Below are 27,577 nucleotides of genomic sequence, written 5' to 3' on the forward strand. Positions count from 1 at the left end.
TACTGGAAATCATTCACAAAAAACCCCAGGATTTTAATTTAGTCTTCCTTTATTGTTTGTCTCGTCTTCTGTTGTACATCCCACCTACACATCAAGATTTATTCTAACAAAGACAATGTACTGAGATACTTTGTAGTTAGAAATTACTAAATACTTTGTGTTTAGAAATTAAGTAGTTTTTGTGTGCTGTGAAGGTCTTTCCTAATGCTATACATAATGAACTAAAATCTACTAACGAAACATAATTTTCTGAAACAATGCAGTAGTGGTTATCTGTCCTTGCTTAGAATCCTTTTCTGGGGTTAGCCAATTTGTTCAAGTGCAGAATTCAGGTGTAAATAGTGTGAAAGCTCCTCTTTTCCTTCACTTGAGTGAGGACCTGTTTTCTCTTCCACGTGTATGAAGATAACCATTTAGAGTAATGGACATTATGTGCTGGGTACTGCTTGGGGGCTTTATCCATTTCTTGCTTTCATTGACAGACTCAGTTACCAGCTGGTGCCACTAAAGCTTCTACATGCTGTAACAGTGATTTTTGTATCTTGGCTCTGCTTTGCTGAGAGAAACGATGAGAAGGACAAGGGCAAATAATCTGTCTGAGGACTTAGTAGTGTGCTTTATTTTTGTGAGAATCACTGGTAGGTTTAGCTAGAACTGTAAATCTTTACTAAGGAACCTAGTCTCAATTGTATGTAATGTAGTCATATTCCTGGAAATTAAAGGAGGCATTACATTCCTTCAGTGTAAGTTGGGAACTGAGAATGGCTTACTGTATTTCCCTCTTGCCAAATCATAGCAGTACCATTTCCCTCAAGTCCCATAATGAAACCCTGAGTGCACAACATAATCATAGTCAGATTCAGCCAAGAAATGAAAACAAAAGAAAAACAGCACAGTAAGTATATGAGAAGAAAGCTATTACATGAGCAGAAACGTCTTGTATATTGGCAGTTTAAAATGTAATGTAGCATTCTTTTACAGTTGAAGGTATGAGCTATTTATTTTCTCTTTTCCTTTTTCTTTTTTTTTTTTCCTTATTAATACATCAATCAATTTTTATGGTGGTTGGGTGGGTGTGCATGGAAGGCAATCAATGTCCTTAGATAGTCTTTACACATGTTCTCTTGCTTCACCTCAAGTCCCATATTTCTAATCATTCTGTCATGTTGCTTAACAAGACAATAAGTCCCTTGTGTCACATAGCACAAAACAAAGAATTGTGTTACAACCCAGTGCATTAATGCAATTTCTTGCAGGTTTGAAAAAATAAAATAACTTTCTTCTGTGTCTGATTATAGTTTCTTGTTCATCACCTTTTGCTCAGTTTCCTGGGCCCTTTTGGGGGCATTCCCAGACTGTCCCGATCATTTTACTCACAACTTTATCAATTTATATCACTGCCATTCTTCTTCTCTTCCATGGAATTATCTGGTAGTGGTGACTGGTTAATTAAAAGCTATTTAACCCTGTGCATCTATCTGTGTGGCCTTTAACAACTGTCAGAAATTCACCAACTTCTAGAAATTGCTTTTTGGCCTAAATCCCTATGTAGAAATAGTCTGTGGGAAAAAAAAGAAACATCTCTTGGAGTAGTTACACTTTGTAAATAAGTGTCAGTATCTTTCATTTCAAGTACCAAACAATTCCTGCATTTTGTTCCTAGAAAATGGGTAATTCTCTGTATGTATATATTCATCATTATCAATCTATGTGTCTTATCTGTGTACCTTCATAGACAGATTATAAGAACTGACATTCTCTGATTTATATGGTCTCTCCCTATAAACAGAGACCCTTACTCTGTGGCACAGCACAAATCCAAAACTTCTTTGTTTGTGGGATTGCTATACTTGAAATTCTTTTGTTGTTTTTTTCCCCATTGATTCCCTCCCAACCTCCCCATTTATACCTCAGCAGCCTTTTTTTTTTTTTTTTACATAAAATAACAAATAAACATTACTTATAAATACTCCAGTAAAAAACAGTTTTCCCTTTGCTCTTTTAATAATTTGTGTCTCTGAGAAGTAAAATACGTGTGAAATCAAAACTAATCCTAAGCAGGTGTTTAAGACACAGTTGAAATATTTATTCTCCATTTGTGCAATAGAGCAGTCTTATTTAGAGACCTGTGGCTTGACTAAAATACATGTTGGAGATGGGGTAGTTAATTTTTGTAAGTCTTCTACTACTATAACAGGATGTTCTGGTGGAAATGCTTCTTGCAATATTCCCATTAGTGATTTTTGACTTGCTGCAATAAAGACTTTCTGACTATTACTGATCTAAATGCTGCATTTGAATCTTATGTAAAGCACTGGAAATATCTTCATTTTGAATTATAGGAAGGCTAGATTTAGACTTGCTACTTTTCAAGATACTTACAGAAAAAGGAAAAAACCCACAAAACCCAAAAGAACATAGAAATTAGGTGCATTGCAATTTGAATATACAGTACATGTTTTGTCACCTGACTATTCTTAACTGTGTTCTGAGAATAAGCTGGAGTTTAAGTGCTCTGTGTAATCCTGGCCATTGCTTCCCCTTGTTCTTTGTTGAGATAATGGTGTTCTGTGTTTATTCATTGGGCCGTAAAAAATGTTTCTAAATAGGTTACACAGTTGTTAACGACTAACAGCTTGACTTGCTTAACATTTTTTGTTTCACCCCCAATTCTAGGAAGGATTTCTGTGTACATAAGGATGAACCATGTGATACTGTTGGTAAGTAAATAAACATAAAAGACTGTGTATAAACTACATGATAAAATAGTTTTATGTAAGTAGAAATGTGAAGCTAAAAGGTGACAGCAAAATCAGCAGTGAAAATAAGTAAATTTCAAGTAGCTAAAATTCAAAACACATCTTAAATACTAGTAATACTATTAGATTGGTGCATGCTTTTAGCAAAACACTGTATTTTAGTGCAATATTTCCATCTCTTTCATAGATCAGACTTTAAAACTGTTTTCTTTTTAGTCTCACTGAATAATAGAAAATTGTTTTACTATTTTTAATTTTGAATATGAAGTTAAGAAATGGTGCTTATGATTCTTTTTCTGTGAAATGCATTTATCTTTGGTGTGAATATATTTATAATTTTTTTATGTTTATAATTTTTTCCTGTTTCATTTCAATTGAAAATTTTTGAGGAGGATTGTTGTGTAAACTGTATTACCTCACCACAAGCTATTCTTTTTTCCTTTACTGCTGTATCCCTAGTGAATATGAGTTTGTCTGTAGGATTGCTACTAATAAAAAAGCCTTATAAAGAATATAAAGTGTTTCACAGCAGCAAATGATTAAGAGTTCATAGTGTTCTTTTACTAATTGGTATATTGGTCTTAGGTGAATTCTGTATGAGTGTTTCTTGTTTGGAGGCATTTAGTTTTTACTTACTTCTGGTAAAATATTTACTTCCAGCTGAAAGAGGAAGCAGTGTGACGAGAAGTCTTCATCCTTTTATGTTGATCTAAACTGAAATTTAAATCTGTAGTTCTTCCACTATATCTAAATCTGAATAGGCTGCTTCCTGAATTTCATAATTGAAGTGAATGTATTAATGGATTTTTTCTGAACAATGTTTTTTCTTTGGCAGAAGCTTGGAGGTAGTAGGAGAACTATTTGTCTCTGAATTTGTCCATAGATTTTTAAATTGAATAAGATTAAACTTACTCAAGTATCAGTAATTAACAGTTCTGTGGTAAACAAGCTGGGATGAAACTTGAAAATGTGGCAGTCTATTCATTGTTAAGAGCACAGGAAGTAAATAATTTTAATTTAATATTGTCTTAATATTGATAAGCAAAATGAGGTAGAGACCTTGACTGAATGATCTGGTGTATTGTAAATTGGCTGTTGTGGAATTTTCCATTCTCTGTGTTACTCCTTGGAGGTTTCTTCAGGAACTGAACCACAGTTTTTATGTATAGTTCTTTCCATATAGATATTATCATGCAGCAAAAGCAAAGGTTATTGTTTTCCCTATGTTTCATCATTTATTTTTTAAATTTCAATCATTATTTCCCCAGATGAATATAGTGCCTTTCCATAAATGTAGAGTATAATTTCTTCCATAACCAAAGGGAAGATTTTAGATTAGATCATGAGTATAAGTTTGTTGAAAGGAATTGAAGGGGAGTTCAATCTTCCTGTGTTCATGCAACAAGTTTATAGGCAAAAAGAGACAGTACATTCCCGGGATGTATCACATGCTGTAAATTACAGAATTTGCCAAGGACAGTAAATGAGAAATGCTAATGTACTATACAATTTCCCAATGTCCAGACCTTGCCTCACCTTCTGCCTTCTCAAAAAGTCCAGAAGAATGCACAGCGCAGGCTCTTCTCCACTATAAAGAGAGGAATAAAGCAATTCTCTGTGAAATATTAATATAGCTGTACAGGAATGTGAGGCATTCAAGGTGATCTTTGTAGCACTTTAGGCAATCCAGAAATGAAAGTTATGAGAAGGGAGCATGTACAGGACAGACCTCATTATTGGAAAGGTGTGTCATGTTGGATAATAGTTCTTCACAGTGATGGATACTAAGCAGACAAATACTGAATTTATTCTTTAGTTATTACATGCCAAGACTCACAGTTTCCAGACTGGACATGAGTATCCTCTCAGCCAGAGAGAGAAAGAGCCAGTATTCTGTTATACAGACAAAGTTCTCATGTATTTAGGGGGCAAATAACACACTTTTCTGTACTTCCAGTCTTGTTTTACAGAAAGTAAAGAATTTACACACTCTTCAAATAGTACTTTTTCATTGTCTCTTAAAATAACAGCGATTTATATGAAGATTTGATGGTTTAAAGATATAATTAACCAAGAACTCTGTTAACCAGAAAAAATGTTTACTCAAAATCAAAACCATATGACAAACCTCCCTAGAAATACATTGAAATATACTTCATTAATGATTTTGAACAAAATATGTGGTGATCATCTCTAAATAGTCCTTCATAAATGCATTTAAGGTGGAAAAAAGACAAGATTATTTTTCTATAGTGATAAAAAAAACATTCTTTCCATTGATTGTCAAAATATTACATTTTTAGTCAGGGGAAAAAAAAAAAGATCTGTCTGTCTTGGAGACCAAGCATGATGGAGAAAAGAAGGCTTTGGGGACCCTCATTGTGGCCCTCCAGTACTTGAAGGGATCTTAAAAAATAAGGAAGAAGAGTTTTTTATGCATGCAGATTGCGTCAGGACAAGGGGAAATGGATTTAAACTGAAAGAGGTCAGGTGTAGATTAGGTATAGGTAAGAAATTCTTTACTCAGAGGGTGGTGAAGCATTGGAAGTGGTTGCCCAGAGAAGTTGTGGGAGTTCAAGGCCAGGTTGGACGGGCCCCTGAACAACTTGATCCAGTGAAAGGTGTCTCTGCTCAAGGCAGGGGGGTTGGAACTAGATGATCTTTAAGGTCTTGTCCAACCATTCTGTGATTCCAAAACTCATTAAAATGCTTCATATTTTATAGCTTTGCAAAGGAAAGAGAAATAATGATTTCAGGAATTTTATTTGATTTCCCCAAAGTGTCTTGAAATTTAGGAAGTAGAATGTATTTATTTTATGCTTTTCAAGAAATGTTTGGAAGTCTCTGCTGTAGCCAGGAAATTGAGGATCTACTTTCTTACTTCATAATTTAAATCCAGAGTAACTCAGACAATTGCCTTCCTTATCTAGTCCCATGTTTCTGTGTAACATTAAGCTATACTCTCACATGGTATCAGTCAGCTCAGGTCAATTGATTTCTGCAAAGATATTCTGATTTCATCATTGCAAATTGTTGCAGCCACTGTCAAATTCATTCTGGGTGGAGAACCACAAAGCAGTTGTTTTAGGATGAAAATTGACCAGATCCAAGTGTTCTTGGGCTTCCTCTGATTGGTTGATTGTTTGTCTGAAGCATTCTTTATTCTTTTTGTCCTTTCTGTTCTACTCATTTGTATGCTTTCTCTCCCTTATTCCTGCACATAAGTGATATCATACTCCCTTGATTCTCACAGTTTGTCTATACTTAAAGAGAGGTTTCAGACCTTACTTTTTCAGTATGATCATCAGGGACATCCTATAATTACAACAGAGGATTTCTCTGAGGGTGAAAAATATGAAGATGTTTTTATAAAAATTAAATTTAATTTAGCTGATTAAAAGATTGTGTTAGATATGTACTTGTACAAGGTTCTTTTCCCCCATAAGACAACTGGGTTTGGGGGTCATGGCATGTTTCTCTTACAAGCAGGTTTTGTTAACTTAGTCATAGGAACCTACCTTTTGAATTTTTGGTGATTTGAAATGTTGTTCTTTTTACTGAGCTGATGACAGGTAAAATTATGAGTGTAGGCATCCCAGTGAATTTCTAAAAAAATTAAGTAGCAATTCAGCTGTTTGTTTCCAGAGAAGTCCATTGCAATAGAATCAGTATAAAATGCAAACTAGAGATTGCACATCCTATACTGTTCTTGTGTGTGACTCCTCTGGTATTATCATATTGAAGTAACTGAGATGAGCAATGAATGATTCATAGGGAAAAATTATTATTGTGATATTGCAAAAACCTTTAAGAGAGGAAAATTATCAGATATTTTGTCACTGAAATCAGCAGATATTTTCTCAACAAGTAGACTTACAAGAAAACACAGAAAGACTATTTCATAAAGTAAGTGTATGTACACTTTAATTTATCTTCCTGTTGTCTACGTTTCTACTTCAGCAATCAAGATTATGACTCTCTGAGTCATATTTCTTTTGGATTAGATTTGTTGTTTGCTGCTAACTAATGTCTTCTGTGAAAACTAGAGAGTTTTTAGAGTGCAGTATAACAGGCATGGAAATATTCTAAAATGATGCTTGTCTTGTATTGGCCTCAGTTTGGAGCCCTGTTAATCTGCTGAAACTCAGGTAGTGACTTCTGGTTTTGGTCATTTATTTTTAGATAACATTTTCAGTTAAAACAACAGCTGTAAAACCATGTGATTCTATCTAAGCTGTTTGCTAAAAAGCATTTTCCAATAAAATGCAGTATCTAAACAGAATTCCTCTAAAAACTTGACAGATTGTTTTTGGGCATAAATACAGTATATTAAACATTTCTAAATTTGGTAACATCTAGTGTTGCAGATACAGAAAAAAAAAAAAAAAAGGCAGAAAATTAAGGTGCCATCAGGTTTTTGTACTGTTGCAAGGGAACTCAATGGCATAGATATAAATCATAACCATTAAGGAATCAGACATCTACTCAAATAAAGATCACAAATAAAAATGAAGTGGAAGAAACTATCTTCTATTCAACTTAGAAAAATACCAAAGATAGATTTATTTACTTTTCTTCCCTAATATGAAAACTATTGATCTTTAATACAAAAGAGCTTGGAATTTTCCTCCAAACTTTTACCCTAGGGACAAAGGTTTAGACCTGCCCTATGCATTAAGAGATGTGATAGAAATGGGGAATTGGGCAGACTATCCCATGTCCAGTGAGGTTAGTGCTGGAAATATTGAGGCTGCATGCTTAGAGCCAGTTATCAATGAACAAGCAGCCAAAGAAGTTGCACAGAACACAGGCAGCAGCACAGCCAAAGAAAACTGAAGTCTGTTTTCCTGTACTTCCTCATCTGAATCCATTCATCTGGCTTCCCTCCTCTTATCCAGACTACCACTCTGTTGTAGTCTGGCACAGCTGCCCTCAGCCTAACTAGGTGGTAACAGTTTGTTGAGAATTGCAGTGAACCTACTCAGCTGTGTGCTGGACTTCCCCAAGCACTCCATGCTGCTACATCAAACCTAGTTCTTACCCTGGAGCTGTTCCTAATTCTTACCTGTGGGCTGTTCCTAGATATCTTACCTGTTCTTTCCTGTGGGCTGCAGAACAGTAGCCCTTGAGACATAAGCCATGCTGGCAGGGTTAGTCTTTGTTAGTCTTTGTTTTTTGCTTGTTGCTTCTCTTTTGTTGAGTCAGTTATTGAAGAAACGCTCTTGCAGCAGTTCCAAATCAATATTGTGGGTTATTCAGGTATTGTCCCTTGTGGAATATAGGGAGGTTTCTGATCAGTCAAGGAAAACAGGAATCCAAAAATCCCAGAGCCTGTAATTTATGGTATGTCCTAAAGGTGATGTGCATTTTTGAAAACAGGTGTTTCCACAAGACAGGTAAAGCTGATATTAGGGCATGGGCCAAGACGACTCCCATATAGGATGGAATATAGAACCTATGTGTATGTACTGTTCTGTACATAGCAGAGTACAGCCAGTCTTGCAGATAGAAGTGCAGGAAGAGTGCTTAGAGGATGAAGTCACTTAAGGTTAGAAAAATTAGTCTTGTAACATTTTTGCAACATTTAAATTTTTTAATATTTCAGCATTGCTCACAGTCTAGTTGGATATTGGTGAGAAGTGTTGCATTTTAAGTAAACTGAATATTGTTTGAGTATATACCATTTTAAAATTCTGTTGACTAAAGTTACTTCTATATAGAGATGTACACCAGAAATATTTTCAGATATTCATCACTAGTGTAGTTAATTTCCTTGGTTTTGTTGTGAATGTTACTGTTCCTGGTGCCATGGAGAATTCAGAGTGGGAGAAGGGCAGCTGAATGACAGATTGGATGATGAGAAACAATTACAAGTTTCTCCCAGCAAAGGCATAACTACAGTCTGTTAAATTTCCTAGGTCTTAAATGTTCTCTGATATATCTCCAAGCATGATGCTAAACAAAATTTGCAAAAGCAGCAAAAGCATTTTAAGCTCTGAGTTTTGATCTTTGAATTGATTTGTCCCACTGAACGAGAGATACTCAAAAAATGTTTACTATATAAAGGAAAAATATTTTTTTTCAGTAAGATAGCAGACATTCAGAGAACTGGGCTCGCAATTTAGTCTGCAGATTTCCTGTAGAGATTTCCAGTATCTAACATAATCTTAAGTAATTCACATAACCTTTACAATGCATGCAATTTTTTGCAGTTATGCAACATTCTCTTTTCCAGCAAAATCATGATAATAATCGTTCACAGACATTCGTAGAGAGGAGCACCTCTTACAGTGAGAGCAGGACCATCTTCTAAGTGCTTTTATAGAAAAGCTAGCCAAAGAGACCTCACTCGATCTTAATTCCTGGACTTTTGTTTCTTCTAAAGGAAAGCACTGTAGCTCAGAGGTGGTCAGCAGCTGCAAATGCCTCAGCAGCTCCATTATTCACATGTTACTTCTGAACATCGATTTTCTTCTGTAGAAATGCAAAAGTTCCCTAGGAAGCAATATCCACATGATAGTCCAGTGTATCAAGTATACAAGTATCTTTAATACACAAGATATTTTAAAAAATAATTGGAAAAGTTTGGCTTCTACAGCCTACGGAATAAAATTTGGTTTTGTCAGTTACATGTCTGTAAGTACAGATCCTAATTAATTGTGAATTCCAATAAATGTGAAAAACCAAAGCAAAATAATTAATTAGAATTTACCTCATATGTCATAAAACATGAAATGAATTATGCATGCTTGGTGCAGTTTCTCAGAAGTGCAGAATGCTGACTACACTACATGTGCTCAGTCATTACATCCAGATGTTGTTGTTACAAAACTCAACTTTATTCTTTTTGTATTAAATTCTGTTCTAAAAATTATTAAGCTTCATGTTTCCAGCAAAAGTCTTAAGGTGCAGTCCTGTCTTACCTTGCTTCTTCTTTTACTGAGTCATTGGAATAAATGACAAGACTCCAGTGAGACCAGAGATATAAGTTTTCACATCAAGATATACAAAGCTTTGTTTTCAAGTGATGTTGTAACTTCAGACACAAAATAACTAGGTTACATCACATCAGATTGTTTAAATTTCCAGTGCTTTATTTGAAGTGTTTACAGCTTAATTAATCTCAACAGTAGTAGGGTGACAGAGAATGTCTCAATGGACTCTTGATTGCAATTTCATAATCACTGATCTTTTAATTAGTGACCCTTACCATACTTAAAAAGCAAGTCTTTTCCTCATTAAACAATTGACCAAGGACTTGATGCAGACAACTCCTTTGTTTTCTTTATTTTTTGTTATTTTACTTTGAAGTAGTTAACCAATGTATTTAGAGAGCTGAATGTAATGGAAAAAAAGGTATTTTCTGGTTTGTTTTTCAGAATATACTACAGAGGTCACTAACTGCTTTCTTGCTAAGTACAGTAACAGTCTGTCTTAGGAAGCAGTAGGGTCTTTGAGTGTGTTTAGGAGGATGGGAAGGTTAATTTTCATTAACTATATATAGTTTCAGATCTTTACAATGAAATCTATGTAAATGTTAGTTAGATAGAGCTGAAAGAATCTCTGACATTCTGTATTGAGCTTCCATTAGCCTCTGGACATTCTATGTCAAGGTATTTTTGAAGCAGAAACGTTGCTCATTTGATGTGCAGGATAATTTTGTGTATTTGTTGATAGTCTTGGTATGGATGGTTGTCTTTAATCTCAGTTATTTGCATAATAGCTATTTCTTTGTGTAATAGTTCTAAATAAAAAATAGATGCACTATTGTTAAGGTGCAATCATTCTTCATTTACTAAAGAAATTAAATTTTTCAGATTGTGTCTGTCTTGAAATATCTCTGAGGTTAGACATGATTTTTTCTTAATTAAAATAATAACTATTAGGTTAGACCTATATCTAATTCCTGTTGCACATTCCCATTCAGATTTGGTTGTGCTCTTTCTCATTTATTTAACAAGGTTCATTATTCTTAACATACATTTAAATCTGAGTGGATTCAGCTACCAGATCAAGCTCTGAATTTGGCTCTTGACCTTGAGTAAGGGGTGGTTGTAGTATGCCTCAGTACCATCCACAGGCCCTCGTAATTTCATATTCTTTCTGTGAAAATGCAGTAAAACCTTTTCATTTTCTTCAAATTATGCTGGTTTAGGTATGTCTTTAATTTCATTTTGTTTTCTGTGTTTAGTTTCAACTTATCTGAGGTATTTAAAATCCTTTTTCAAAGGAATTTGAAATATAGAGAGACGTACTATATGTAAGAATTTTAACATTACACTGAATAGCATTTAAAATATTTATGTTTTAACCTGGAACTTCAGTTCAGAATTTTGTCCATTGACAAAATTCCCATGTCAAACAGAAAAAGGCACTCCAACGTAAGAACAAAAGAATCTCATGTATTATATGGTGCATATTTATTATGTGTTAAAGAACAGAGAAGGAAATTGCAAAGTAATTATCACAGTAATTTGTGTCTGTCTTGTGAATAGCGTGTACTTTTTAACTTCATGTGGGGATCCTTCTCTTAAGTGTGCCAGATGCAGAAATGAAAAATGAGTGAAAAATGAGTGAAGCCTCAGAGCAATACTGCCATGGTACACAAGAGATGCTCATGCCAAGGATGGGGCAGGGCAATGAAACACAAAGCAGAGGACAGAGGTGGGCATGGGTTATTTAAGATTAGGCAAAATCTTTTCACCAGAAGAAAATTTGCCATTTTTGCAAATCAGATTGCAAAAGATAGAAGCCCAAGTGATTTAGAGACCCTCTTAGTGCATTAAACAGTGAATTATGTTTTGTGTCACTCTATTCATTTAAATTATTGAAAAACTGAATCAGGTCCAAGCATCTGTGAGCACTTAAAAATCTTTCATTGTCTCCTGGATTTTACAACTTCACTACTCATCTTTTATGTTTTTTTTTTTTAATATGAAAATATAAAATCATGTGGGTTGGAGCTGTAAATAATCCTGCATCAATAATAAATTATTCTATATGCTATAATATCAGTATGTACTCATATTATAGCATATAGAGTATGTTACTGGATTAGTTTATACAAAGAATAGTTCTTCACTTAATGTATCATGCATACAATTACATTTAAAAAATAAAAAAATAAAATGTGTTGTCACATATTACAAATTAAAGGCATTCAAAAGATATGGCTGTAAAACACCTGTTTTCTAGCTAGCATCCATTTTGCTAGTATTAGTCTTGTGTTTAACTCTTCATAGATATACTTGGGTGTAGTAGCTATATCCATTTAAAATAAACATTTGCAAAGTTATGCATGAATAGTCAACTCTATATAGTGCTGTGCACTAGGGAATCTCAGTGTTTTTTAGTGGAAATGTTTTCAGAAATATGTTTTCAGAGAGACAGGTAGCTACTTGTGACTAATGCATTCTGTGTCCTGTAACTATATAATGGTGGGGGAAAAAGAAGTGTAAAGAAATTAGATTGTAAAAAGCACATTTATTTGAAGAGTGGGATTGGAAGTCAGTTGTACATGAGTCCTTTAACTGAGGAGGAGACAGAAAGAGCTCCATATTTTGGAGAGAACTGCAGATGATCTATTCAACTGCATCTAACTTGTCACAAGGAAAAGGGCTTCACAAACGTAGGCAGAATAGAACAGAGGGGTAGGGCCAAGTCTCACTCTTCATTTGATAGCCTTTGGGAAGACTTTCAGTTTGCATGTTTCATAACTCCCTTTTGTGGCATTTAAGTGGTATCCAGGGATTTTTTTTGTAGTTTGTTTTGAGCCTGCACTGAAGTTTTTATGTTCTCAGGATGGTAGTACTCTACACTGAATAAATCATCAAGTAAGTCTTCCTTTTACTCTGCTCAAACAGGGGCTAGTGCTGCATTTTAGTTCTCAACTACCTTGCATCTTACAGAGTTTGCAAGCTCTGTTATTATTTTGGGTTATAATGAGTACCCTGGAAGAAGAAAAACCTGATACTCTCAGTCTGTTCTGTTCAATGCTTTCATTGAACTCAAACTTCCTGAGAATCATCCCAACAAACTCCTGGAGTTTATGAACTGAAAACAGTTTGCAAGAGCATTGAGACATGGACTTGAGGAAACTCATCAGATCGTGCCATCAATTACTGGGGCAGCATAAATGCTTTCATCACATGTGATAATACAGCTTGAAAAAATATAGCCTGAGTTATACCAATGTAGACAAAATACTGGATTAATAGCTGCAGATAATAATAATTTTAAATCAAATTATTTTAGATGAAAAGAAGTATGGTGAAAGACTCTTCTCAAGATAGCTTTTCCTTTGTTCTCATTTATCAAAAGATACTAGCTAAGCTATGCCTCTGTATCTGGTCCCTGTTTTCTGTATAAAGGAAAAATTGGCTATTCAATTCTCATTTCCTAGAAGATGTACTAGTACTTTATGCTATAAACAGCCCCAAGAGCAGTCACTTTCTATAGTACATCCCTCTCTTAGTACAGTTTCACACTAAAATCTTAAATAGCACAAACTGCAAAAGATTTGGCCATAGAAAAGTACATTATGCTAAAAAGCAAAGAAAAAACAGACTAATACCTCTTGAAATCCCACTAGCTTTGCCTTGTTTTACATAAAAAAGAGAGAACCCCATTAAAAATGGAAAAAAATCCTGAATATTTTCTTTAAGTGTGATCTCAGCAACAGTAAAATAATCGCTTTCATATCACTTTAAAGTTGAGTGCATAATAAAAATATGAGAAATATTTTACAGGAATCACTATTTGCAGAAAATGAGGTAATGTTTTACTGTGCTGAAACCCTTTGTGTCAAGGAACAATTTTATGTTTCTGTAACAGAGGTACTTTTCATAGCACTGGTATAATAAAATAAGTTGCAAAAAAAAGGAAGACAGTCTTGTTTTCCTCATAATTTGTTGCAGGAACAAAAATAGGTCTAAATAATGTATTATTGGGTGAAAATTATATGAGTAATTTAACACTGGTTTGTTGCATGTTGCCAGGAAGATGTTGCCAGGAAAAAGGCACCAGAAACTAAGTTACAGGAGAATAAACTTAATAGGGTGTCAATGCTGTAATTCTTTTAAGATCAGGAAAAACATCAGTGATATATCATGAGTAGATCAAGCTGGTAGGGGGAATTGATATTACCCAAGCCTGGGAAACAGATTCAGGGAATAAAAAAAATATTTGCTGGAATGAGATAGGAAGTGAATTCAAAGGCATTGCAATGTGTGTAGATGTACAGATCATGGTGGCAGCTTTGGCAGCTGCACACTTTATGAATGTCAGAACTGAAATCCAGAGATCATGAAGGCAAAAAGAGACATAATCCCCTGGGTGAATATTTTCACTAGTTGGATAGAGTGAAATAATTCTAAATTAATTTCAGTATGTATTTTACTCTGTGATGCTAGAGATGTAGGCTCATAAGTAGTCTAAAATGTGTGAAAGTGAACTCACACTGCACAGCACTGGAAGCAGTTCTGAAAACTAATTGTACCATCTGGTATTCCAGGACTACATATAGTCATCACATTTTTTATGGGGAGAATCAAATTTTTTCAGAGGCAGAATCAGAGACAAGAGAGAGTTGTAAACATACAGCATTTACATTAAAATGTGAGTGCAATAAGTATTTTCTGCTGTTTTGTTTTTTCTGTTAACAAATAATGAAGGACATTAAATCTCAAAATTACATATGCACTCAAGTTTTAAGGCCAGCAGAATTTTTTTAAGGTTACAGAGATGTCATCAAATGTCCATTTGGAAAATAAAGACTGCCTCAGAATTGATCATGGAAACTATGGTAACTTTTAAAGCCCCTGCATAGTTCCCTGGAAGTCTAAAATTTAGACTTATATCGGCATTTTCATCAACATGCTGTTTCTGTGCTTCCTATTTCCTTAAACACAGGCCTATGACATCAAATGATAAGACATTAAAAAATATTTTAAAAGAAAATGTTGGGGTGTTTTCCTATATTCCAGACATTTAATTTTATTTTTCCAGATATTTTCTAAATTGACCAAGCCTTTCTATATGTTATTTTTATAAAAATATGTTTAAATTGTGATTAAATTAAAAAAAAAAAGGTAATTTAAAAACTGGCAGCAGCATGAAAGCATCTGAGAGAAAAGCTGTAAAAAATTATTAGAAAGAGTTGTCTTCATCAAATGAAGTCAGTTTCTTTTTTTTAGTAGTAGCAGGTATTCATACTAACATTTCTTATACTGTGATATTCTTGGCAAACTAAAATTTCATTTGCCTTTTTGGCAAAGATATGTCCCTTTGAATTGAGGTTAGAAGCTTTTGTTCTTATTTTTCCCTTTTCCCTTTTCTATTTTTTACAGATTTTTTAATGGACAAATACTAGATATAAATAATCCAACACTAATCAGGCTGTTTAAGCATGGAGAATTTGTTCCCATATATCAGGTGTTTTATTTTTTAAAAAAGTGTTCTAGAAGGAAAAATGTGGGTGTCATAATACTTTTTTTCTGTTATCTGTTTTTGCAATGGGAAATTTATTTTTAAATCATCTGAGGAATAATATTCTCTTACAATAACTTCAGAGAGAATTTTCACTTTCAAGAACTCCTCTATCAAACTTTTGTGTGGCACTATTCAACACAGATAGCCACTTACATATTCCAGATGTTCACAGTGGTCCCACTTGCTTTGTGAAATTTTCAAGAGCTACTTCATGCTCTGATACGAGATTTATTTCCAGTGGATTACAGAACTGACTCAAGCTGAAAACAGCAAGAAAGAGAATATGTTTTAGTAAAGGCTGCTTCTGTATAGATGCTGTATAGACCACTATTAGTTTTTCTTTTATCTTTAAAAAAGATAATAGAAATTATCTTTTACCTCTGTGGGTGTTCTGAATTAATAAGGGTCAGAATTCTATGACCAGGTTCTATTAGATATTCCACATGAGGAGGGTTTAATATTTAAAACAAAATGTACTTACCTGAAGACATTTGATATTATGTGGGATTTTGATTTAGCAGAATGATATGGCAATATACTGAAATCAGTGCAAGCCATTATGTAGCCTTTGCAATATACTGTGGGATCACAGCACAAATCTCATTCTCACTATTTGCCCTCACAGGCTCGCTGTCATGATGCTGAGCATCCCCTGGTGTTGGGAAGGAATATGAGTGTTAAAGCCTGCTCAAGCCCATTGCTCTGTTCAAAGTTCATTTTGTCAGTTATTCAGTTTTTATACTCTCTTTTGAGCTGAGCTACATACGCACTTACCCCTTGCTGGGCTGGCTAACTCAAGAAGCCATTCACACTCTTTTGATTAACTCAGCCATAAACATTTCCACAAGCAGTTAATTCACTAAACTGATATAGGCATTTATCTAACACTAGCTCTCCAGTCCCTCTTGGGTTCAGTTTTCTTTGCAGCAGCAGCTGTGGTCAGTCATTCCCTACACTGAGCTTTAAGTACATCACCCTTGCCTATCACACCTCTTTTAGGTGTTTCTTACCAGAAATCAAACTGTATTTTTTTTTTTAATAAACAGATTTATTTAAGAAAACAAGTTTGAAAATGAAAAATTAAAGATGAACTAAATAAAGACCAAAGGGAAGAAACAGAAAAGTGAATATATGTATGTGCTCAGAAGCGTAGAGACAGTCAAATGAATAAGATACAGTCTTCATAGCATGTGCACCTTGCAGCACTACACAAGTGTGCGTGTCAGTCTGCAGTAGTAGTGCATGCAGTCACAAAGGTAAAGAAGTAAAAGGGAAGTGTATTCTTTGGTTTATGTATTTCCCAGTCATTGTGATAATTCATTCATAGCAGGGTCTGTGTGGGAAAGCCTGAAAGACTCACAAGCAGCATTGTCACATTGCCCACCTTCAAAGAAGATGTAATTGTAGAACAAGTTGTAAAACAGAAAACAAGTTTGAATGACTTATTAAAATTACTTCCTGTGGTATGCTGCAGTGTTCACTGACATCCATCTCACCATTTGGTAGAGAACAAAGGCATTTGTTGTTGTACATAAAGTTTTATGGTAGGAAGCAGGCCCAAACTCATTATCTGTGGCATGTGATTCAAAGTAAGCTGCGTATCTGTCATGTCTATCCAATGCATCAGTGAAAAGCATATCGTCAAGATTAACTTATTTATGCATGTGTTTGGTAAGAGCTGCTATCATGCTAAGCTTGAAACCTGTTGCTGGCTCTTTAAGTAACAAACTTTCCCTTTACTAGGTGAGCCTCATTCAGATTTGTTGCCAAATTAAGTGAGGTGTCCTCAAGGTCACCTTGATTGTATACAGCAGTTCCATGAAGGTTTCATAAGGCACTCTTATAATTTACCCAAGTAATTTAGGAACTGAAAGTCTTTATTGTGTAAGTCCTAAAAATAGACATTTCTACTTCCCTCCAAATGTTTAATTTATAAATTTAGATCAAGATTCTTATTAATTTTCTATGCCATGTAAAACAAACATCCAGAAAAGTGGCTCATGAAAATTATGCCATGAAGAAGTTAAACTGTTTCAATTTCTTAGAAGATTGAATTACTTCTTAGAAAGGTTGCCTTTGGTTTTTCTTTCATGTTCGTAGTATGACAAAATATGTAGAAAAGAAAATTTTTATTGCAGAAAACTTCATATCCAATTTTTCATATTTTCTTCTGAGTAGATCCATTTAGGACCTCCTTAACATTAATTATATACAATCTATTCAAGTTGGGTTTTTTTCTCTTTTTAGATTACAGAAAGAAGGTTAAATTAGGAGAAAAGGAAGTTGTGACTTTCTCAAATTTATGACTTTCTGCTTTTCATTTAATATGATGCAGTTTTCATTTCCATCTGTGTCTTTTCCTGTTCATGCATATTTTTATGGACATGTTTTCCACTTGGTGATGTTGTCTTTAAAAATAAAAAAGGGGGCAATTAAAAGATTTTAAAAGTATGCTAACTGTACTCAGTGACCATGTTACAGTGTGTCATGGCATTAAATATTTTCCTTTACATTTTAAAGAAATTTTTGTATGTGGCTTTTAAGTTAAAAAAGAAGACATGGGAATTATTTGGCAGTTTTTATACTAGAAGAAAGTGTCCTTGAGTTCAGAGATGCTTTGCTTCATAAATTATTTGGAATAGCGGTAGCCTGCATATGCTTTCATATACTTTGAGGCATTCTGGATAGTTCAGTAAAAAACTGACAGAAAGAATTGTTCACAGATGGCAGGATACTGAAAAGGAAGTGAAAGAGAAGATGGAAGTATAGACAGGGTAATGCACATTAAGAAAAATACTACTCTTCAGCCTATATGTGTGAAGTTGTGGGCTTTGCTGCCACTGAGGAAAGAGATCAGACAATCTTTTAGGTTTTTAGTTCTAAAGATAAGGGCCAGTTCTCCAAAAATCCCTGAATTGTTAGGGTTCGAAGGGACTTCTGGAGATCATCCAGTCCAATCCCCCCACAAAAGCAGGTTCACTCAGAGCTGGTAAGAAAGCAACACATCCATGTGGGTTTGAATATCTTCAGAGACTCCATGACCTCCCTGTGCAGCCTGTTCCCGTGCTCTGAAATCCTCAATGTAAAGAAGTTTTTCTTCATGTTGAGGTGGAATTTCTTGTGTTTTGGTTATGGCCATTGCTTCTTGTCCTGTCACTGGGCACCATAGAAAAGAATCTGGCACCATCCTCTGGCACCTGCCTTTGAGATACTTATATTCACTAATGAGATCCCCTCTAAGTTTTCTCTTCTCTGGACTAAAGAGGCTCAGCTCTGTAGTCTCTCCTTATGAAATAGATGCTTCAGATCACAAATCATCTCTGTGTCCTCCACTGGACCCTCTGCAGTGGCCCTTTGTCTTTCTTGGGGCCCAGAACTGCGCATGGCACTCAGAAGTGGCCTCATGAGAGCTGAGTAGAGGGGCAGGATCACCTCCCTCAGCCTGCTGGCAATGCTCTTCCCAATGTACCCAGGATAACATTGGTCCCCATGATCAGCTGAGTAAACTGAATGTTGGGACCCAGTAGGAAAGAAGAGGAAACCACAGAAAAATCATTTATGTTGGTCTTCTATTAACCGATGATACAGTAGTCCTTTTGACTATAAAGAAAGACTGTAGTAGTACAAGAGTAAATAAGGTATGCAGTGGGACATAAGATGTCACATACATGTAAATGGACTCTGCCAGAGGATTTGCTAAATTCACTAGATCTTCTCAGTTGATCATTGCAATTGCTGACAGAGATCTAGGACGGCATAAATGACTTTGAATAGACGAACAGAGCTTTGTATTTGAGTTGGAACACCCCCTCTGCAGTCTTCATAAAAACAGAAATATGTACTGTTGTAGGCAACTACACTCTAGAGTTATTTGCCATGACACATTATGGACCCAGGTAGATGCAGGTAAGAAGGAATACCCAAATTCAGAGAATAAGTACTTTGCTGGCTGTTAAATTTGACAGTACCAATGCAGCCAGCCTTTAGCTCAGGGCATCCCTACATCCCTTGTCAGCAAAGGCCAGGAATAGGCAGTGGGGAAAATTTACTTATTGTCTCCTCTGTGGATTCATCTTGTAAGAAATTTTTTTCCATGTTGGCTGCATTTTGGAAGACAATTAGTATCTTCCAGCACTTTTGCTATCCTATCCCTCTAATAGCATCTTGGAGGCCTGTGGACTCTTCAGATGTTCCAAGAGCAAAAAGCCTAAAACTGAATAAACACACATTCAGAATTTATTTTTGCAAATATGGTATGCATACTCACTCTCCATTTTGAGTACTTTTCCCTGCTCAAAGGATTAAAGTGTAGCAGTTTGTTTCAACATATAAGAATAAGCTTAGCAGTCTATTCTGAAACATAAAATCACACGCTTATTAGTACATAAAAATTAGTGTAGTTATTCATGTTCTCCTGAAAGCATGGATTTTCTAAGATGCACATAAACAATAAAATAACAAAAGGCATTAATAAAATTTAAGATCTATTTGGGAATAATGCAACTTAAGCTGTTTGATTTTATCCCATTATTTTTTCTGATGTCTTGCAGCGATGTGTGTTTATGAAGATAAAACACACACACCCATATAGGTATATTTTCCCTCACTGTTATATCTCTCACTTAAAAAGAGAAAAAAAAAATGTTCCTGGGTTTTGCATTTTGTATTTGAGGTTTCTGATTGTTAACTGTCTTGTTTTGAATAATGCTGTAGTAAAGAGCTGCTGATTCACAGACAACTGACAAAAGTTGTTTTTCCTGGAAGTCATCTGTGACCCTCTTCAAAACAGCTTGTGCTAATTAGACTTTGAAGTGTCCTCTTGGTGGAAAACTTTTTTCTCCTGCTTTTTAAGAAAAGCATCTGGTCTGCTAAAAAAATAATTTGTTAGATTAGTAATCAAGGACAGTTAAATAATGTTCTTCATGCTGACAAGGCCATTGATTTTCCAGTTAGTTTAAAATATTTTTTAAAGTACTTTTTACTGTAAGATATTTATTTGTGAACCAAAAGCCAGATGTACTGGGGCTTTAAATTATGCTTCTATTGTAGTGGCTTGTGAGTTTTGTGCACCACTGATATTTCAAAAGAAGATCATGCTATTGGAGGTTCTGAATAAACACATGGCTAATACCATGACAAAAAAAAAAATCTTTAATGTCTTGTGAAACCAAGGAAGTTCAGAGGAAAAGAAATGTTAAGTGGGATGACTAAGTAATTTGGGTGGTTAGAGTTCCAGAATATGAACTCTATTGTTACAGTGCTTGTTGTAAAAGGAAAAGAACCATTTGCTAGCCTTTTAGAATGCAGTACTACAGTCATACTGATGTGTTTTATGGTAACTGTAAGGAAGACCAATGTTTGTAATCTCGACAGCATGTCTCTTACTTTGATTCTGTTTGGGGTTTGTTTACTGTGGAGTTTTTATTCCTGGGAGCAATGCTGACAATTGCCTGTTTAACATAGGTAGAGGAATTTATGCTAAAGGCAGCTGGCCACGAATGAGTAGGTAAATCTAACAGACTTGTTCAGATACTTTAGCTGGTGAGGTGTTAAGTGTAACATCCCTGTCAGATCAACCAGCACTTTTCAGCAGAGAGGTTGTAGATGTGCACCTAATTTGAAAGAATAACTAGGTTGGTGATTTGATGAAGATGTTATTAACAAATAAAAAAAATTGTCATAGTTTGTAGAATGAAGTGCCCATCTCTAATGGTAGCAGGAGTAATAAACTGCTATGACTTGGGAAAAATTCCACTTTTTTGAATCAGCATTTATTTCATTTGGATATTTACACATTTGATAAGAAAATGTAGTCCCTTGTGAGCTTCTTCTCAGGCACAAAGCTACAGCTTTACTCATCTAATTGATGTGGCATGTATTTCCTTCTGAATTAACTTGAGAAAAAGTTATCCACAGAGGGGAGTAATTTGAATATATTAATATTTGACATGTATTCAATCAAGTTTTTTTTTTTTTTTTTTTTGTTTCAAACCATATCTTTTTAGAGATAAATAATCAGATCCTTCCCTATATTGTCAATGAGATAAAGTTACTGATTTCTGGCTAATACTTTTCAGATACTAAGTATTTTAATTTGAAACAGTGTGTTGAGGCTATGGAGTTCACTAGGAATATCTTAAATCATAACAAGGGAGCAATTTTCCAATGATTTTTTTTTGTTGTTGTTGTTTTAGGGGTTGTTTTTTGGTGTTTTTTTTTTTTCTTTTTTTTAATGTGGATTTAACCTTGGAGCAGTTCCAGCTGTGTTAATAAACCACAGGAAGCTTCAGTGAACATAAAGTATATTTAAAGAAATTCTGTCTGTTACCTAATGCACAGACAACTAAGCAAGAGCAGCTGCTTACTAAAGTCAGTTTCTTTTTCACTACATGTGAAATTCATAATCAAAAACAAGACATGAGACTAGTTCACAGCTAGTAGTTGGCTGATTTACACTCGGTAGTTGCTGTTGAATGTGGCTTGCACAAAGAAGGTTGAATTTGGTTAATAGGGGAGAAGTCATAAGGCATTAATTGCTTTTGATGCTTTCAGACATTTCTAGAATCAGCAGTCTAATTTAATCTCAATGAAATATAAATCTTATGTTTTGTCTGCCAAACTTATAAAGTTCAAACATAATCAATTTTCTTCAAAGAGCTCCAAGTATGGAAACCTGTTTGGTGATATGTGAGGCTATATATGAGCATTACTTGAGTATTGTATGAGTATTATATTATCAATATATGAGTATTATTAAAAAATTCTAATAATGCTGACTGCTTCTTTTGCAGAATAGATATGAAATTGAAACATTCATGATTCTTTGGGAGTAAGCAGGAGGGGCAATCAGAATAGTGGACAGCAACTGGTAGTACTCATGCTGTTGTATGGAAAACCTGCCACTTTAGAGGTTAGAAGAAGGTTAGGGGACTTCTTTTCTCTTGAGAAAGCTAGAGATTATTATACAGTGTTCTGTTAGTACTGAGCATCATCAGGAAGAGAGAGGTTTGGGAATTCTCTTTCTGTAGGTACCCGTAATTAAGTTTTATCCAGCTGAGAATAGCCATCAACACTGTCATGACTGAGCTCCAGATGGCAACTAAACACCACACAGCTGCTAGCTCTCTCCCCACACACAGTGAAATAGGAGGAGAGAATTGCAAGGCTAAGAGTGAAAAAGCAATGGGTTCAGCTAAAAATAGTTTCCTAATTGAAATAAAAATAACAGTAATAATGATAGCAGTAATGAGAAGGAAAATAAGAGAGATAAGTAAATGCCAAGCAAGAGAAGTGATGCTGCTGAAAACAATTGCTTACCACCAACCAACCAAAGGCTGCCCAGTTCCAGAGCATCAGCCCCTTGGCAGCCCCCTGCCTCCTCCTTTTGCTGAGCACAGTGCTACAGGGTGTGGGGTATCTGCTCAGCTGGTGTCATCTGTGCTGAGCCTCTGCCAGTGCTCTTGTCCAGCTCCAGCTCTCTTGGTGGTGAGGTGGTGTGAGGAGGAGGAGGAGAAGCCTTGAATCTGTATAACCACTGCTCAGTAACAAGCAGCACCTCCCTGTGTTACCCTCACTGTTCTCACACGAGCCCAAAAGTTCCTCACCAGCTACTGTGTAATTAACTCTATCACAACCAAAACCAGCACAGCAAGAAAGGTATTTCTGAATGTTTTGCATTATAATAAAGGATCGCTCCCGGCGCTTCAAAATGCAGTACTGGGTTCTGTCTGTGACAAGAGTGATTTTTCTATTTTGTTGGACCGATTTTTAAGTTCACGATGATGGCTGAAGTCAGGACCCTGATGTTCACTTATTCTGCTATTGTTACTAGCTGTACTGCTTCAAGCTCCAGCATTAAAAGTCTTTCTATCTTTCTTAGTTCGGTCATCAAATATTAAAAGAGGATACATATAATTGTGGAACTACAAGGCACAAGATTATTTTAGAAATATTCTTGGTTATAGTTCAATCATTGCAACATAACATATTTGAAATAAAACATTTCTTCCCTGTTTTTTCATTCAAGTTAGTATAAGTGACACCTACATTTAGCATGAGGTCTCATTTGAAGGACTACATTTTTTTTTCCTTGACCAGATTTTTCTTTTTCTTTTGTATCCCAGATGGCTATTCCCTATTTTAGAAATAAATAGTAAAAGTTGAAATATTCTGCATTATTCCAATTTAATTTGTTATTGTTTTGTTCAGTGCTGGACAGCATTTTTTGTCAAAAGTTCTGTGTCCAAAAGCTTTCAGCCAGTTCTTTTGAGGGCAATACTCAAAAGTTGGCAGAATAGTGATGGGCTTACTACTACTTGTGGGTGAAGTGTTGTGCTCATAGACTGACAGATATTTGGACTGTAAGAAGAATGGCTTATTTTATTAAATTGGAATGATAATTATGACTAAATTTCAAATACTGTCAAACATTTCAAACTTGACCTTTACATGCAAATAATCCAGCAAACATGCTGAACTGGAGGGCACCATTCTATTGAAAGGAAGTTCCTGGGAAGAAGGCCAAACACTTGAAACAGTGTTTTGATTGCTTACTCCAAATTTTCAAACGATGAACGATGACAATCGTCCCTGCTAAATGTGTTTGTGGTCTGAAAAATTTACCATTACTCAAATTAAGCTTCATGTTCCTCAAGCTTTTACAGTTACAGACACTCTACTTTTAAGAAGCTGAGCTTGAACTCAAAACCCTACCATTAAGGCTTCATGGGGTTTTTGAAAGCTAAGGTATTATGTAGTGAAGGCATTTTAGCTTCTACAGTAAATGTGTTTGACAGGCTGCAGTCTCCTATGAACTCTTCTGGGACATCTGACTCTTTTTAACATTTTTAAAACCACTAACATGCTGAACACTTTATGAGTAATTAATAGTCATAAATGTAGGGGCACAACTCTGTGCTTTGTGCTCTTCTTCTGTCAGAGGAAATACCTGTTCAAACTTGTGTTCCATTGTTGCAGACATTTATTTTCCTTTACAGCAGTACTGACATTCATACATGTGTTCTATCACATCTCATTAAGGTACTGAGCAATGCTTTTAAAGAATGCATTTTCTATACATTGCAGTCCATGTAATCATTACTGTGAGGTAATATTACCACTGGTTGCAAATTGAGTAAGTAAACCTTTTTCAGATATCTTTTTATATACTTGGATGGTTCTGACCATAACAAGGTTTCAGTCTTGTTTGGGTCTAATTATGCCATAATATATAAAGTTAGTAATGACAAAAAATAATTGAATGTGGTGGTTGTGTTTCCTAGGTATAGCATACCTGAGTGGAATGTGCAGTGAAAAACGAAAATGTATAATTGCAGAGGACAATGGTCTGAATCTGGCTTTTACAATTGCCCATGAAATGGGTCACAAGTAAGTATGTGGATATTAAAGCCTAGCACTTGTTTGCATTTGATTAAACTAATTTGATTGTGTGCTTCAGTTTTTCCTTTCTTTCTATAAGGAGGGGATTTAAATTAAATGAAAAATTTAAAAAATAGTGTTTCTGTTAATAATAATATGTATCAATATATGGTATGCAACTTAAGAAAATGTTTATGACTTGAAGTAATACAAAAAATCTTTATAGCTACAAAATAAATAAATTGACTGGAAAGACTGCCATTGTCTGGGGAAAATCAGGTACCCCAAGATGTTTGTTCTATGCTGACTGTGGTATTGTGTAACAGATCCAACTCTAACAATTGTTGCCAACAAACATTTTAATGAGATCATAAGTTGGAAGAGCCCTTATTTAATTTGGCTTTCTCAGGATAGATCCCATTATAGTGTAGAATAGTAATTGGTCATTGCAACATTAATGTTTTTCATCTTAAAAGAAGCAAAGGATAGCAAAATGAAGGTGAAGTTAGCTGTCCTTCACAATTGGGCTGGATGTTTTTACTCATTCAGTGTCAAATATTTTAACTCAAAGTAAAAAAATTAATATTTTGCAGCAATTAAATCTGTTAATTAGATTTGAACTTCATTCTTGGTTTCACTACTTGTAAAGAAAAAGAAATAGAAAATGTCTTACTTTTAACTAAAATAAAAGGGCCATATGTATTACTCTGTTTTCTGCAGTGTCTGTGCCAGGTATTTGTGTATTTGTATTATAATATCAGTCTCAGAGTGACAACAGAGAGGGATGTTTTGCTAAATGTGCCGTTAGGTATCTTAGGACAAATACTTTGAATTGAAAGTGACTTGGTTTAAATTCGGTTCAAGCTTCCTGAGAATGGAGATCCTAGCATCTAATGTTGAAAAATTAAGTTAATTGCAAGAAAAATATGGAAATTGAAATATTTTTATTGATTGCTTTTTTCTGGATGCAAAATAAGAAAATACAGAGCAATTATTTAAAGACAGACACAAGTATAAGTTGCTGAATGAAATTGGTATTTTAAAGGTTTTTTTAGCTTTTTTGAGTTTTTTTTTTTTTTTTTGCATTTTCATAGCTGCAGAAAAATATTCCTGGTTAATATAAGCCAGCCTGCTTGCATGATAGTTGCAATAAAGGAAAGACCTAAAGGGAAAAATAAGATATATACTGCTTTATGAGCAACACAATAAAAGCATTTTTAGATTATAGAAGCCTTTGCTGCAAAATTACTGTATTTGAAAAATGAGGCATCTCAATCAACAAGAAATACACCATCTTATGCTCCCTGAAAAATGGTGATAGGTAATGTTCTTGCAAAGTTATGGGTGGTGTGTTGGTTGTGCAATAGCAAATCTGTGAATGTGGGATACTGATCTTAAAAAGTTTATGTGGTTGCATAGTGGTAAGGTTTTTGTCTTGCAGAAGACAATCAAACCTATCTTTGACTTCCTAATGTCTTCTAGATGGCAAGCAGTACATTAAACAAGGTAGACAGAGAAGCTCATTATTGCTGCTAGCAGTTCTTCCATATAACCTATGTTACATTTGTTTGTGAACTTGGAATATCTTCATGGCTTTGCATTGCAGCTGGACTATGAAAGAGAAAGAATTTTCATGATCTTCCTACAGGAACATAAAACTTACATCGCTGATACATAAATCCTGGGGGAAAAAATGTTACAAGGCTACATAAGAAATTCCAGAGCTTTCAAATCCTTTTCTACTAATTCAAATAAATTTGGAAAAAACCAATTTTGATGGTATCCCAGCCATCATATTCTCACAGTAGTAATGGCATTTGGATATCCTTAGAGACAGCCTCACAATTTTCTGTGAGTAATGTAATAAGTATTTTTAAAATTAGAAATAAAGACTTAATCAAATATTATGTCAGTGTAAAAGACATGATGTTGATTGAACCAGGCATTTCTTCAAGAGATCCAGACTAATGAAGGCTTGTAACAAACCACATAGTGTATAGAAGGAAAAAAAAATAGCATCCCCCAGTGCAAAAGATGCAAAGGCATTGAGGCATACATCCCTGCTTTATGATGGAGTCAGAGTCCTTAGCTGTAGCAGACTGAAATAAAGTGATCTTGCACCAAAGAGCATAAGGTGACATTTTAGAGATATTTTTTTTTTTCTGCATGAATGTATCTGTTTGCCATCCTGGCCCTGGCAATTGCAAAGAGGATGCTAGAATCAGCTGAATCTTTGTGGATAGACAATATAAAAATGTTTGAAGACAAACATTTGAATGCAGATCCTATCGGAAAGACTTGAGCAGATTCAAATATATCTAGAGTATCTCTTACAGAGATTTGTCTTACTCATTCTTAGCTTCCTCAGAAGCAGAGATTAAATGCTCACCATAGACCAGTCACTAATAATTCCTTCGAGACATCATCTTTTCTAGAAAATTTTCACTAACTCTTTTTGAATCTTGAGGTCATTTAACTACTACCTTGGTTGTTTTGTATGTAATATCTTTAACCGTTTTAGTTGCTCTTGTGAAGAGTCTAGTTCAGCAGCATAGAACCAAAAGCTTTCTCAAAGACTTTGCTTCTTGAAGGATAAAGAAAAAACAACTCTGTTCCATTCTGTACAACAAATATTATTCTTGCCCATAAATCATCATACAAATAGAATCAAAACTTATGAAATATAGATGCTGTTGATTTTCATTTTCTGAAAGCATATAGAAAGAAAGACACTACCAGTTGTCATTGTATTAATGAATATAAAGTTCTGATAATCTTTATTCATTGAAATTTTTTTTGATATCCAACCTTAACCTCCCCAGGCACAGCTTGAGACCATGTTCTCTTGTCCTGTTGCTAGCTGCCTGGGAGAAGAGGCTCTTATATTAAATACATTCTGATATATGGATGTTTATTAAAATGTTGTGTTGTTGGCGGTTTTTTTTTTTTGT

General features: G+C 34.8%; 1 protein-coding gene across 1 annotated transcript in view; it reads left to right on the forward strand.

The window, feature by feature from the left end:
- Window positions 1–27,577, forward strand: part of ADAMTS19 (ADAM metallopeptidase with thrombospondin type 1 motif 19) — a 126,302-nt gene that overhangs the window by 40,937 nt on the left and 57,788 nt on the right. The window contains exons 7-8 of the mRNA XM_031507285.2: window positions 2,677–2,720; window positions 24,530–24,635. Of these exons, the coding sequence (XP_031363145.2) occupies window positions 2,677–2,720; window positions 24,530–24,635 (150 nt within the window). The remainder of the gene's footprint in view (window positions 1–2,676; window positions 2,721–24,529; window positions 24,636–27,577) is intronic.

Source organism: Lonchura striata, chromosome Z (assembly GCF_046129695.1).
Source record: "Lonchura striata isolate bLonStr1 chromosome Z, bLonStr1.mat, whole genome shotgun sequence".
NCBI lineage: Eukaryota > Metazoa > Chordata > Aves > Passeriformes > Estrildidae > Lonchura > Lonchura striata.